Genomic DNA, 15,256 nt, shown 5'->3' on the forward strand with positions numbered 1-15,256 from the left:
GGACACTTAGGCTCTTTCCATGTTTTAGCTATTGTGGAGAGTGCTGCTATGAACATTGGGGTACATGTGCTCCTATGCCTCAGCATTTCTGTATCCCTTGGGTAAATTCCTAGCAGTGCTATTGCTGGGTCCTAGGGGAGTTCTATTGTTAGTTTCCTGAGGAAACTCCACACTGTTTTCCAGAGGGGCTGCACCAGTTTGCATTCCCACCAACAGTGTACGAGGGTGCCCGTTTCTCCACATCCTCGCCAGCATCTAGAGTTCTCTGATTTGCTCATTTTAGCCACTCTGACTGGCGTGAGGTGGTATCTCAGTGTGGTTTTGTGCAGTCAGCATTTTCAAGGCCAGAATAAGTCACTCCAAATACAGATCACAAATGCCTTGAGGGAGGGCGGTGCTTCAAGCAGAAACAATTGGGTGGGGGTGGATATCTGTCTTTAACTCTAAATTAGGCTCTTTGTCTCAGGGCCAGACTCAATTGTAACTCATGTGTTCTTTGCCCCCTTTATTATCTAAGTCTTGGATCTGCAAGGCCCATAAGAAGAGCCTTTTGACAATCATCCACAATGCTTTCATCTGAAGTCTCTTTTGAAAAGGCAGGAATATGCTTTTCCTTATGAGCAACGTGTGTGGAGAATATCAGTCTGATTTGGAATATTGTGAGGCCTGCTCAATACCCGCAGGCTCATTTCCAACATGAACCAGTAGTAGCAGGAGATACCAGTTTTGGTTTCTCATGGCAGAAGCTGTGCAAACGCTGCCATTTCCTCACTGTGACTTTCATCCAGTGAGGCCGGTGCGGCTCCCAGCAGTATACTTCTTTTGTTAAAAGTATTCATAAACATTTATTCTTTTTGGTATATATCAGATTGTTTTTTTAATTTCATTTTCAGATTTTTCAGTGCTGGTATACAGAAATACAGTTGATTTTTTATGTATTGATCTTGTATCCTGCAAACTGACTAAATCACTTATTAGTTATAATAGATTTTTAGTGAATTCCTTAAGATTTTCTATATAGAAGATCATATCATTTGCAACCTTTGCCAGTCCAGGTGTCATTTTCTTGCATAATTGTCCTGGTTAGAACTTGTTCCAGTACAGTGTTAAAAAGAAGTGATGAGAGTAGATATCCTTGTCTTATTCCTGATCTTAGAGGGAAGCATGTAGTCTTTCACCATTAAATGTGAAGTTAGCTGTGTGTTAGCTTTTTTGTATCTGCCCTTTATCATGTTGAAAAAGTTTCCTTATATTCTTAGTTTGTGAAGTAATTTTATCAGAAAGAGATGCAGGATTTTATCAAATGCTTTACTTTGTCTATTGACATGATGATGTCCTTTATTGATATGGTATTGTTGTGCCCGAATCGTGAGTCCCAGAGACCTCCAAGGCCCCGGCACCGATGCAAATACAAAAGGGTCTTTATTACAAGCTCGAGCAGGGGCTCACCAGCCTACCGGTGTCATGGCAGCAAGGTGAAGCGAAGAACAATAGCGAATAGGGTTTTTAAGGAGTAAGGGATGGGGGTGTTACAGTACATGTAGCATCATCACATAAGCACCAATTACAATTACAGCTTTGACCATTCAGTATCTGTGAGGTGTTCATTACTTTTGGTGGGACCCAATCATGACTATTGAGAATCCTTTGAAAATGACCAATTATGAGGTGAGTTTAAAGGGCCCACGTGGGGTTCAGGCAAGCGGTGAGAAATTGGGTAGTTTGTATCTGCAGTTCCCAGCCTTGACTCAAACCATAGGAATGTTTTTTTTGATTAGCTGAACTGAGGGCGGTCCGAGGATTGCTTTACCCTTGAACAGTCTGAGGCTTTTCCTGGAACTGGGATTGGCGCTACGTGTAGCCCGAGGTTTCTCTTAATGGAGGACTTAATTTTTGGCTTTTCAGTATATTAAATTGACTTTTTAGATGGTAAGCCAATTTTGCATTTCTGTGATAAATCTCTCTTGGTCATGTTATATAATACTTTTTAATATGTTGGTGGATTCAATGTATTAATGTCTTGTTGAGGATTTTTCTGTCTCTATCATTAAGAAATATTGGTCTCTAGTTTTCTTTGATGTCTTTATCTGATTTTGGTATCAAAGCAATACTAGCCTTATAGAATGCTTTGGAAAGTATTTTCTATTTTTTGGAACAGTTTGTGAAGAATTGTATTAATTCTTACAAATCGTTGGTAGACTCCATTATTGAAGACATCTGGGCCTGGACTTTTCTTTGTGAGTAGTCTTTGATTATTAATTTGGTCTTATAGGTCTATTACTACTTACTATTTCTTCTTTAGTCAGTTTTAGTGGTTTACGTCTTTATATTTTAACGGGATTTAAATAATTTGAAAACTTACAATTATCCATGTTAACTTTTCTATTTTCTTCATGCTTTGTGTAGATTCATATTTGTCTGGTATCATTTTGCTTATGCCTAAAGGACTTGTAGTGCATGTCTGATGGTGATGAATTCTTTTCACTCTTTAATGTCTAAAGAATTATTTGGCCTTTGTTCTTGACAGATATTTTTGTGTGTATAGAATTGTAGGTTGACATACTTTTCCTTTCAGTTCTTTAAAGATAATGCCCCACTCTCTTTGTTCTTATATGTGGTGTGTATTTTTCTTCTGGCCACTTTCAAGATTTTCTATTTATAGAATTTGAGCAATTCGATTATCACGTGCCTGGCTTAGTTTTCTTTATGGCTTTTGTATTTGGTAGTCATTGAACTTCTTGGATCTGTTAGTAATTTTCATCAAATTTGGAAAACTTTCAGATTTATTTCTTTAAATATTTCTCCTCACCCCCCTCTCTTTTCTTTAGAGACTCTGACTATGTATATACTAGACTGCTTCAAGCTGTCACACAGCTTTCTGGGTGCTCTGTTCATGCTTTTCACTCTCTTTTCCTTCTATATTTTGCATAATTTCTATTGCAGTGTCTTCAATTGGTTAATATTTTGTTCTGAAATATCTACTACTAATCCCATTCAATGTATTTTTCATCTCATAACATTGAAGTTTTTATCTCCTGAAGTTCAGTTTGGATCTTTTTATGTCCTTTCTGTCTCTGCTTAGTTTTTTGAACATGAATATATTTTTAAATACAGTTGCAACCATTTTAATATCCTTTTCTCTTTTTTATAATGCTTATTTATTTATTTTGAGAGAGAGTGCACAAGCCTGTGCACGAGCAGGGAAGGGACAGTGAGAGAGAGGGAGAAAATCACAAGCAGGCTCCATACTCAGCACAGAGTCCAATGGGAGGGGTGGGGGGCTCAGTCCCACCACCGGGAGATTATGAACAGAGCTGAAACCTAGAGTTGGACACTCAACCAACTGAGCCACCTAGGCGTTCCTTAACATTCTTTTCTATGAATTCTAGCATCTGTTCTTTTTTTTTTTAATTCATGAATCAATTTTTTAATTTACATCCAAATTAGTTAGCATAGTACACCAATGAATTCAGGAGTAGAATACATCGATTCATCCCCCACATATAACACCCAGAGCTCATCCCAACAAGTGTCTTTTTTTAATGCTCCTTGCCCATTTAGCCCCGCACCCAAAATCCCTCCAGCAACCCTCAGTTTGCTCTCTATATTTAAGAATCTCTTGTGTTGGGGGTGCCTGGGTAGTTCAGTCAGTTAAGCGTCCAACTTCGGCTCAGGTCATGATCTCATAGTTCATGAGTTCAAGCCCCACATCAGGCTCTGTGCTGACAGCTCAGAGCTTGGAGCCTGCTTCAAAATCTGTGTCTCCCTCTTTCTCTGCTCCTCCCCTGCTCACCCTCTGTCTCTCTGTCTCACAAAAATAAACATTTTTTTAAAAGTGTCTCATATGTTTTGTCCCCCTCCCACGTTTTTTATATTATTTTCACTTATGTTCATCTGTTTTGTATCTTAAATTCCACATATGAATGAAATCATATGATACTTGTTTTTTTCTGACTAATTTTACTTAGCATAATACACTGTAGTTCCATCCACATTGTTGCAAATGGCAAAATTTCATTCTTTTTGATTGCCAAGTAATACTCCATTGTATGTATATATACACCACATCTTCTTTATCCATTCATCTGTCGATGGACATTTGGGCTCTTTCCATACTTTGATTATTGTCAGTAGTGCTGCTATAAACACTGGGGTAGCATCTGTCAGTTCTAAAACATTTTCAGTCGTTGATTATTCTCATTATGGATTGTATATTTCTTTTTCTCTGTATGCCTACTCATTTTTGTTTGGATGTCAGACATTGTGAATTTTATTTTACTAGGTGCTAGGCATTTTTATATTCCTATAAATATTTTTGAGGCTTATTATGCAGTTACTTGAGAACAATTTGATCCTTTCAGGTCTTGCTTTTAAGATTTGTTAGGCAAAACCAGAGCCATGTTTAGTCTAGAGTTATTTTTTTCCCATTACTGAGGTAAGACCTTTTTGAGTGCTCTACCCAATATCCCATGAATTTTGAGGTTTTCCAGTCTGTCTGGTGGGAACATGCACATTATTCCTGGCCCTGTATGAATGCTGAGTTCTGTGTCTTCTAATTCTTTTTTTAGCTTCAGTTAGTTTCTTTTATATGCCTATACTGGTCAGTGCTCTCCTGAGTACCCAAAGGGTGTCCTCTTCAGGTCTCTGGAGTTCTCTCTCTGTGCAGCTCTTCCCTCTGGTACTATATCCTTTCCACCTAGCTGCCTTGGTCTTCTCAGACTGTTGGCTCCATCTCACCCACTCAGCAAGTCAACTGGTCTCTGCTTAAGAGGGGACTCCCAGTGTTATGGCCTGGAAACTAAGGCAGTAAGCTGGGCAATCGTTTATTTTTTGTTTTTTCCAAGGATCACTGTCCTTTGTTACCCAGTGTTCAGTATCTTGAAAAGCATTGTTTTATATTGGGAGGAGCAGGTTCTAAATTTTATTGGTTCATTTTTTATTGTTTCAAGTGCAAGAGTAAATCTGCCCCTATTGTTTCATCTAGGCTATAAGAAGTCTCTTTAATGTGTTTTAAAGAGTAAGAATTGGGGCGCCTGGGTGGCTTAGTCGGTTAAGCGTCCGACTTTCGCTTAGGTCATGATCTCGCGGTTCGTGGGTTCGAGCCCCGCATCGGGCTCTGTGCTGACTGCCAGCTCAGAGCCTGGAGCCTGTTTCAGTCTGTGACTCCCTCTCTCTCTGACCCTCCCCTGCTCACGCTGTCTCTCTCTCTCTCTCTCCTAGAAATAAAAAAAAAAAAAAAAAAAAGAATAAGAATTGATGACTCCTAAGGTTTCTTTTTAACTCTGAGATCTTTGATTTTGTATTATATATTTCGAACAGCTCATTTTCCTATCTCCACAGTATCTCATTCTCTTCTCACAACATTAAACTGTTTGCTGTTTGTACATAGAAGGTTGTTTGGGATTAACTCTGGGTTATGAATAAACCTTGTTTATGATAGAAACACATTACATAGAATGATGGCAATCAAGCTGTAACAGCTGAAAAATGGATCTTTTCTCCAACTTTTACTTAACTTATTTAAAGTTGTTATAATCTAGTCAAGGGTTTGGCTAAAGAGTTCCCTTCACTAACTAGGCAAGTAAGTCTTTAATTTGGTATCTTTTATTTTTAACCACAGAGCTATACAAATAACATTTATATTCTAAAGCAATTACAGCAACTTTTCTTTCATTTCAGTGGGTAATATTCAATTGTAAGAGATTTAACTGTAAATAAGCATGTAAGATATCTTAAAACCTGTCTTTTGCTTAAAGGAGGGAAAGACCTTGGTTTTTTAATGCTACCATTTAATAGTTTTATAGAACTTTTATTTAAACCTTTCATTTCTGTATTTATTGTTCTTATCCAAAATGAAAATATCAACATTATTTTATTTTTTGTTTGTTATATTATTTTTTTAATTTACATCCACATTTGTTAGCATATAGTGCAATAATGATTTCAAGAGTAGAATCTAGTGATTGATCCCCTACATATAACACCCAGTGCTCATCCCAGCAAGTGTTCTCCCTAATGCCCCTTGCCATTTAGCTCATCCCCCCACCCAAAACCCCTCCAGCAATCCTCAGTTTGTGCTCTGTATTTAAGAATCTCTCAGGTTTTGTCCCTCTCCCTGTTTTTTTATTATTGCTGCTTCACTTCCCTTATGTTCATCTGTTTTGTATCTTTTTTTTTTTAAGATTTATTTATTTATTTATTTTTACAAATAGTTTATTGTCAAATTAGTTTCCACATAACACCCAGTGCTCATCCCCACAAGTGCCCTCCTCCATGCCCATCTCATCTGTTTTGTATCTTAAATTCCACATTTACATGAAGTCATATATTTGTCTTTCTGTGACTGACTAATATCATTTAGCATACATAATACACTCTAGTTCCATCCACATTGTTGCAAATGGCAAGATTTCATTCTTTTTGATTGATGAGTAATACTCCATTTTATATACATACACAATCCTTCATCAGTTGATACACATTTACTCTCTCCATACTTTGGCTGTGATATAAACATTATTTTTAAAATTGGCATAGGAAATGTATAAAAATACTTTATAAATCAGTCTTGTTCAGGATTTTTGGACCACAACCCTCTTATATTTTATTTGGAGATCTCATACATATACATATATATAATTGTAATAAAAACTTGCTGTCATATGTGGTATACACTGATAGTTCCTGTTCAATTTCATTGAAAAATAAACCCTTAGTAGTGACCCTTTTAATGGATTACATCTCACAGTTTAGACTATATACTGTTAGTTCCATTAATCAAATTTCATTTCTTTTTTTTTTTTTTTTTTATTTCTAGGAGAGAGAGAGAGACAACGTGAGCAGGGGAGGGTCAGAGAGAGAGGGAGATACAGATTCTGAAATAGGCAATAGGCTCCAGGCTCTGAGCTGGCAGTCAGCACAGAGCCCGACGCGGGGCTTGAACCCACGAACCGCGAGATCATGACCTAAGCCAAAGCCGGATGCTTAACCGACTAAGCCACCCAGGCGTCCCTCAAATTTCATTTCAAAACAATTTGAGAATACTATATTTAGTTAAATCATGTCCGATGTTTTTGCAGCATCTTTGCCACAAGCATTTTTGCTGTATAGCTAATTGGCCATAAAGCAACTTCACCATAAAAGATAAAATCATGAAAAATAAAAGAGGGGCATTTATTAAAAAGGACATAATGAAAAATGAAAAACAAAATTTAAAAGGCTATTATAAAATACAAAATATTTGAATATATTTAAAATGTGTGTAGATTCATGGCAATATTGCGCAAATAACTTGATTTTATTTTGTGAATTGTACCTAGGCACTTGTCTTCAAAGTCTTTTGTTCATAGTATTATACTTTTTTTTGCTTGTTGATTCATGTCCTTGTTCAGTATTGCACTTTCTTTTTTCACAAACATTTTTTGCTTCATTAAAGAGAGCCATCAGTTTCCAAATACTAGGATACATCTTTGTAACAGAGCTTTGTATTATATTGTGAAAGCCTTCTACGCTGTTGTTTGTTCTTGGCATATTGTCAGATGTCTATTGATAGACATTCCAAAATTATATGGGAAAGGTAGTTTCAAAATTCTGCCACTGCATAGAACATTATGGGGGCTAAGATTTACATAATTTAAAAATGGGAGTACTATGCCACTGGAGAGATGCTGTCATCTAGTTGATGAAACCAAGAAACTGTCATCCAGTTATTATTTTAATCTTTTACAGCAAATTGCCTTATGACCTTATTAGTTATATAGCAACAATGCTTGTGGCAAAAATGCTTATAGCAAAACTACCTAGAATGTGTTAAATATATATAGCTTTATTAATAACTTATACAAGATTATGGCTCTGCATTTTCAATTTTAGTCTTTAGAGATACCTCTGAGTTTTATCTTTTAAATAATGACATTCAAGCTGTATCTTATACTAAGAAATATAGTTTTGAGACATGGTAAAGTCCTAGAATTAATATTAGCTTTGCATCCTTATTTTTTAATTAGATACATTTCTTTAAAAAAAATTTTTAGGGGTGCCTGGGTGGTTCAGTCAGTTAAATGACTTCGGCTCAGGTCACGATCTCATGGTTTGTGAGTTTGAGCCTCGCATCAGGCTCTGCGCTGACAGCTCAGAGCCTGGAGCCTGCTTTGGGTTCTGTGTCTGCCTCTCTCTGCCCCTCCTCTGCTCACACTCTGTCTCTCTCTCTCAAAAATAAACAAACATTTAAAAATTAAAAAAAAAAAATTTAGTGTGTTTTTGATAGAGAGAGGGAGAGCATGAGCAGGGGAGGGCAGAGAGAGGGAGACACAGAATCTGAAGCAGACTCCAGGCTCTGAGCTGTCCACACAGAGCTTGATGCAGGGCTTGAACTCCTGAACTATGAGGTCATGCATGACCTGAGCTGAAGTTGGATGCTCAACTGACTGAGCCACCCAGGCACCCCTAGATACTTTTATTTATACCAAAATTTTTCCTATTTTTTCTATATCACTTAAAACAAGATATATCATCAAAACAGATGCCATCATAGTAAAACTTCTAGTAGTAAATTAAAGTTTTCATGATACTTGGTAATCATTTGGTTAACAAAAGTAATAAATGGCTAAGGGTGGTTACCATTATTGGTGGTCTACTAGCCATAAGAAGTTTGAGTCTATCCTGCATTTTTATACAGATATGCGCCCCCCCCCCCCCCACACACACAACAACAACAACAAAACCACAACACACATTGCAGTATTTTTCACAGAAGGCATTCAGGCTTTCCCTACTCACTAAGAAAGTGACTAGGACTGATGTTCTCTGGTGATCTACCATAGGGTCTGCCACACTGGTAGAAACCATCTCTATAAAAAGCCTGCTGGAGTATCACATATCCTTCTTGACAAATACTTTGTTAGAATGAAAATCCTCTCTGTAACAGGGACCTCCCCTGCCTCCTGTCTCCTAAATTTAACCTTCTCTATTTATAGAATTAAGGATTCTTAGTTTAAAGAGAAATACAGAAGACCTCACACAATTGGTTGTGGTACGAACAGAGTATGTGATTTTGTAAATTTGTAAATGGTTTTTGAATTTTTTTCCTCATGGATAAACATTAAAATGGTCATGGTTTTGTTTTTTATTTGTTTTGTTTATTTTTTAAATAGACTCTAAACCTTTCCAGACTTGTAGGAAATCTGTTGCTGTATAATACAGTGGAAAGAATTATGTGATCTAATGCCCAAATACTCTATGGGAGGACTTTGGATGTAAAAATATTCCTTAATGTGTTTTCCAGATGTCTGTGACCTTTTGGAATTGTCCTTCCCCACCCCCCTCACTTAATTTTAAGGCTTTAATATTTGCTGAGTTCATCCATAGAAATTTAATGAAGTAAATCGCTTGAACTGAATAAACTGGAAGAAAATATATCTCTCTAGTAAGCCATTATCAATATAACAAAAACAACTTATAGAAACTTGGTTCCCAAATGGTGATATGCTCTAGGTGGGAAATGGCATATTAATCTAAATATTATGTTAATAAAGTTATAAATTATATAAATTTTAAGTAATAAGAAACTGTCTATGTAACACAAACTATGCTAAACATAATTTTCATGTTTCTTTGATTTATTCAGGAGGTTATCTGGTTAAAAGTATTACATATGGCATTTTAGTGTTATATAAGATATTTTTCTTAATACTGTCTCCCAGCATTTACTGAATATTCTACATTGTATTAGCACTTCTCATGGTGTTCTACATATAGTAGTCACATAGCTAAGTTTACTGAAACTACCAACAGTTTGAAATGTTTAAGGAAACAAAATTCTGATTGATTCTGATCTGTTTGTTTCAGAAAAATCACCACACATATAATGGAATTTTATCTGATTCTGTAGATCAGATTTCTTTATTCTGGATGTCATGGTAACAATACAGGAAGTATGCACTATTTCTCATTTCTGCAAGTAGTCTTCACTGCTGATGGAAATTTTTTAAGCTATAGCAGAGTTCATTTTGGTACCTTTAATGGAAATCCTGATTTCATTTTTAATTTTTGATAAGCTTTTTCTAAAGATATGAACAACCAAAAAACTTACCTCATTAGGCAAGTCCACATGAATAAGAATGCCTAGAAGAGGATTGATTCTTCAGACCCGGACCCACTGGCTGCTGTTGGGTCTTGCTTTACTCTGCAGTTTGGTATTATTTTTATACCTTCTGGAATGCGCCCCCCAGACTGATGGAAATGCACCTCTTCCTGGTGTTATTGGGGAAAATTACGGTAAAGAGTATTATCAAGCCCTCCTGCAGGAGCAAGAAGAACATTACCAAACCAGAGCTACCAGTCTGAAACGCCAAATTGCCCAACTAAAGCAAGAATTACAAGAAATGAGTGAGAAGATGAGATCCTTGCAAGAGAGGAAGAATGTAGGGGCTAATGGCATAGGCTATCAAGGCAACAAAGAACAAACACCTAGTGATCTTTTAGATTTTCTTCATTCCCAAATTGACAAAGCTGAAGTTAGCATAGGAGCCAAACTACCTAGTGAGTATGGAGTCATTCCTTTTGAAAGTTTTACCTTAATGAAAGTATTCCAGTTGGAAATGGGTCTCACTCGCCATCCTGAGGAAAAGCCAGTTAGAAAAGATAAGCGAGATGAATTGGTAGAAGTTATTGAAGCTGGCTTAGAGGTTATTAATAATCCTGATGAAGATGATGAACAGGAAGATGAGGACAGCCCCCTTGGAGAGAAAATGATATTTAATGAAAATGACTTCATAGAAGGTAATGTGAAAAATGTGCTCATACATAGTTTGACAAAATGCTATTATTGTATGCTGGTAATATAAGTCATTATTTACAGTATTGAAACATTTAATTTTTTACCTACTTCATTCCACCAAGAATTTGAAGTGGCTTTTTAAGTTTATTTATTTATTTTTGAGAGACAGAGAGTAGGGGAAGGGGGGGGAGGGGAGAGAGAGAAAGAGAGAGAGAGAGAGAGAAAGAAAGAATCCCAAGCAGGGATTCTGTCCATGCAGAGCCTAATGTGGGACTCAGTCTCACGAACCATGAGATCATGACCTAAGCCAAAGCCAAGAGTTGAATGCTTAACCAACTGAGCCACCCAGGTGCCCTGAAGTGGCTTTAAAAAAAAAAAAAAAAGTTAATTGTGATCATAATAAAATAGAGAATAAGGACCAGGGAAATAGAATATTTCTAATTTTGTGTAGAAGAGTACTACTCAAGTTAAAGGGCTCTTAGGGCTATGTGTATACATGTATGTATGTGCATTCCTCTCTTATCTGGTCTTGATGTTCCTTTTTATAATTTTTAAAATGTATGAACTAAGGTTAATGATTTGAAAACTATTTGATAAGGGAAAGAAAAAAACCCTAATTTAGTAGATTGGTGCTTATTCTGTATTTTAGGGGGAAGAAGAGCACATGTCAGAACAGCAAGGAGGCATATACATAGTTTTGAAAAGCATATTTGGCATTTGGAAAAGTAAAGAAATAACCTGGCTTTTATTACAGACTGCAGAAAGGGGATAGCATTTATACATACCAAAATGGGGTATGACTCAAAAGTTGAGGAACACTTCTATAAATTTAAGACATTTGCTGATTGATAGAAACAGGAATAATTACAGATCCCTACCCATTTCCAACTTAACACCTCCTGCTAGATATTTAGTTACAAACTTAAAACTATTTCGGATATAAATCTTTCTTAAAAGTTCTCTTTGCTTGATTCTATGAACAGTAGACCATATGTAGTTTCTTTGACCCTGAATCATCATGGATAGTACTTGTTATACTACAGTATGGTAGTACCTTGAGATTCTTGGAGGGCATTGTGCTTTTCCATGGCATTTCAGCTATCTTTTCATCGTTGTCACTTCTTTTTTCTGCTGTCACATACTGCAATTTCGGATGGGTTGTTTCTCTCAAAACTCTTCTAATTTTTCTGCAATTTCAGCTTATTTCTTTTTACCATATTTGTAGTTTATGTCAGAATTGAAAGCAGCTGAGGAAATAACTCACTGAAATGTAAATTGTCTTCACATCTGCCTAAAAAGAAAGGAAGCTATGTCAGTTGTATATTTTACAACCTCTGCTTATCTTATAACTCTTTGGAATCTTTCACTAACAGGAGTTTTCTCTATATGGAACATATTTTTTCCCCACTTTTCCTCCACTATGCTACTCCCCTTGCAAATAATAGATAGATAGATAGATAGATAGATAGATAGATAGATAGATATTGAGTAACTCCTATTCCTCTTCCAGACTTTAGCTTCAATGTCACTTCATTTAGAAGTCATCTCCAATCTACAAGTCTAAGATATCAGTGCTTCCTGTGTGCTCCTATTACCTCTACCCATGTCCCCTTTTATAGCACTTGTCATGGTATTTGGCATTGTCTGTTTCCTGACTTATAGTTCCTCTTAGACTGTAAGCCTCAGAGGGAGTGGAATTGATCTATCTTGTTCATTGCTTTATTCCCAGATATTGACTGACTCACACATCTATAGGTCTTACCTCTCTCTTGAATGTCACACTTAAAAATCAAATTGCCCAGTAGACTTCCAAACTTTTCTCCTGGGGACATCTCACATCACCATGTTTAAGTCTGTACTAATTTTTCTTTGACTTCACTCTCTTGAGAGAGAGAGAGAGAGAAAGAGAGAGAGAGAGAGAGAGAGAGAGAGAGTGTGTGTGTGTGTGTGTGTGTGTGTGTGTGTGTAGAGTAAGGTATATATCATTGTATTGTTTTTACTTATTTTTCTGTCTCCCTCACTAGATTAACCCTTCCTCAAAACCAGGACCACATTGCCCTCTTTATACTACCAATGAATGACATGAAGGCATTCCATGTCTTTTCATTGAACTGAACTGAGCAATAGAAGTTTTGACTCTCAGGTCTAGAATTTAATACTGCTAGAAGTAATTTATTTTTATCATAAGATTACTGTGTTGATAGGCCCTACTATTAAAAAAGTTACGTAAAAAAGAACAATTACGACTTGGAGCATATTTATGGATTGAATAATAATAGAGCAGTGAACATTTTTTTAACCTCTCCTTTTAAAGAAAGAATTGTTTATAACTGTACAATGGGGTAAATATTTTCACAAAATGATTAAAAACCCTGCAGTCTGGTTTTGTACTCTTTATCTTTGAGTAAAATCAATATTCACATTGAATTTGTAACCTTTGACATGGAGACGTCTTTGTCCCTAACTCTTCCCTTTAGGTTATTATCGCACCGAGAGAGATAAGGGCACACAGTATGAACTCTTTTTTAAGAAAGCAGACCTTATGGAATATAGACATGTGACCCTCTTCCGCCCTTTTGGACCTCTCATGAAAGTGAAGAGCGAGATGATTGACATTACTAGATCAATTATTAATATCATTGTGCCACTTGCTGAAAGAACAGAAGCATTTGCGCAGTTTATGCAGAACTTCAGGTAACTCTCAGGGTGTCATGATTTGACTAAGCACTCGTAAAAAAATCACATTTCATGCAGATTTACTTAATTCATCTTCAATGAGTATGATTACTTAGAATTATAGAGTAATTTTATAGACTGGGGAATTTTAACTTTTGATATTCTCTTTTTAAAGGCATGTATAATATAGTGTGTTATTGACAGTTTGGACTTTGAAATAAATTGATAGTGACAACTATTAGAAACTACATTTGATGACCTTTATAATTGTGTGTGAATTCATTTTAGGGCCAGTTTAAAGTATAAATTACATAATAAAACCCACATATTTTAAATAGAAGTTTCATGACTTTTGACAAATCTGTACACTCATAATTGCCTTCCCAATCAAGATATAGGACAATGTTGTTTCCCCAGGAGATTCCCTTGAGAACAAACCTGAATTCAATTTTGTAAATACATTCAACTAAAAATGGGAGACAGTTATTTCATCTTGAAAAGCAGAGAGTTTAATGATTTTTAAAAACTTTTTTGTCATTAAATTTGGAAATTTTAAAATGCTAAAGTGTTAAAAAAATTAATAAGTATGTTATTAGGGTAGCTAATTGGGGAAGGTTTTGCTATTTTGTTTTAACCTTTGCCATGTTTTTAATATTTTAATATGCTAGTTTTAATGCTTTATAATCCCCATCTTTATTCTCATATTGAAATCATTGGATTTAAAAGTTAGTTAATGCTGTTCTCTAGCAGAATATATAGAAATCATGCTTCCAAATGAGTTTTGCCTGTTTGAAATCGCTCACTTGAGATCTGATTTCCTAAAGCATTTTTTACTACTTTTCTTGGAATTGCTTTCAGATGCTACATTATTCTTTACAGTAAGTAATATCAGTGATGGCAGATATTTATTCCTTAATGATAGGCATAATTTCTGGAATTAGTCTGAAGACAAAATAACTTTTGACCAACAGCTTGAATATTTATTTGTTTATGAACTGATTAGACTTCTTTCCTTAAATAGCGTGTATCTGCTTCTGAAGGCAATACCAAAGCAAATGGTTCAAAACAATTTTGAAATATGGTAACTTCCATGAGCCTCCAAGGGTTATGTTCATGTGTGCCGTTGGTATGCGTTTGCTGTGACTTCTTTAATAATTCAACAATATTGCCGCTCTTGTATTTACTTAAAGCTTCATGCAATTTCATTCTAAATGAGTAATGCCACATTCATTTTGTTAAAGCTTCATGTGATTGCTTTCTGAATGAGTAGTGCCTTATATATTTTCTTGAATGAACTTTATTTTTCAATTCTGTTAGGGATGTGTGTATTCATCAGGACAAGAGAATTCATCTCACAGTGGTGTATTTTGGTAAAGAAGGACTATCTAAAGTCAAGTCAATCCTAGAATCTGTCACAAGGTTGGTGAGCCATGTCCACATTGAAGTCCTTGATATGTAACATTAGAAGAATGAGAATTTCAGATATTTAATGAGTTAATTTTGAATAGCTGCTGTTTAAAAGTTGGCTGGGCACCTGAGTGGTGGTGATAATAAGTTCTTCATTTCACCCCTTAGTTCACTCATGCAACTCTAAATAATTTGTCTTCCCTATCCTCTTGGCAGATAGCCTAGCATGATCTGGGCTCTCTCACTCTGTGGCCCACCCATCTTCTGTTTATTTGCCTCCATTTATTACTTCTTCATTCCCTTCTGTTGGACTCTTCCCCTTTTTCTAAATCTAATCCCTTCACTTTGATATTACCTCCTGAGCTTCTTTCTCACTCATCACCTTTTCTTCCCTTC

At 35.9% G+C, this 15,256-nt stretch overlaps 1 protein-coding gene across 2 annotated transcripts in view; it reads left to right on the forward strand.

Moving 5' to 3' along the window:
• The window catches only part of CSGALNACT2 (chondroitin sulfate N-acetylgalactosaminyltransferase 2), a 49,277-nt gene that overhangs the window by 10,779 nt on the left and 23,242 nt on the right, over positions 1-15,256 (forward strand). For both annotated transcript variants that reach the window (XM_039257761.1, XM_039257762.1), the window contains exons 2-4: positions 9,847-10,779; positions 13,255-13,471; positions 14,771-14,872. In XM_039257761.1, the coding sequence (XP_039113692.1) occupies positions 10,119-10,779; positions 13,255-13,471; positions 14,771-14,872 (980 nt within the window). In that variant the 5' untranslated portion in view covers positions 9,847-10,118. The remainder of the gene's footprint in view (positions 1-9,846; positions 10,780-13,254; positions 13,472-14,770; positions 14,873-15,256) is intronic.

The sequence above is a fragment of the Hyaena hyaena genome, unplaced genomic scaffold (genome assembly GCF_003009895.1).
Source record: "Hyaena hyaena isolate Hyena2069 unplaced genomic scaffold, ASM300989v1 scaffold_631, whole genome shotgun sequence".
NCBI classification, from domain to species: Eukaryota; Metazoa; Chordata; class Mammalia; order Carnivora; family Hyaenidae; genus Hyaena; species Hyaena hyaena.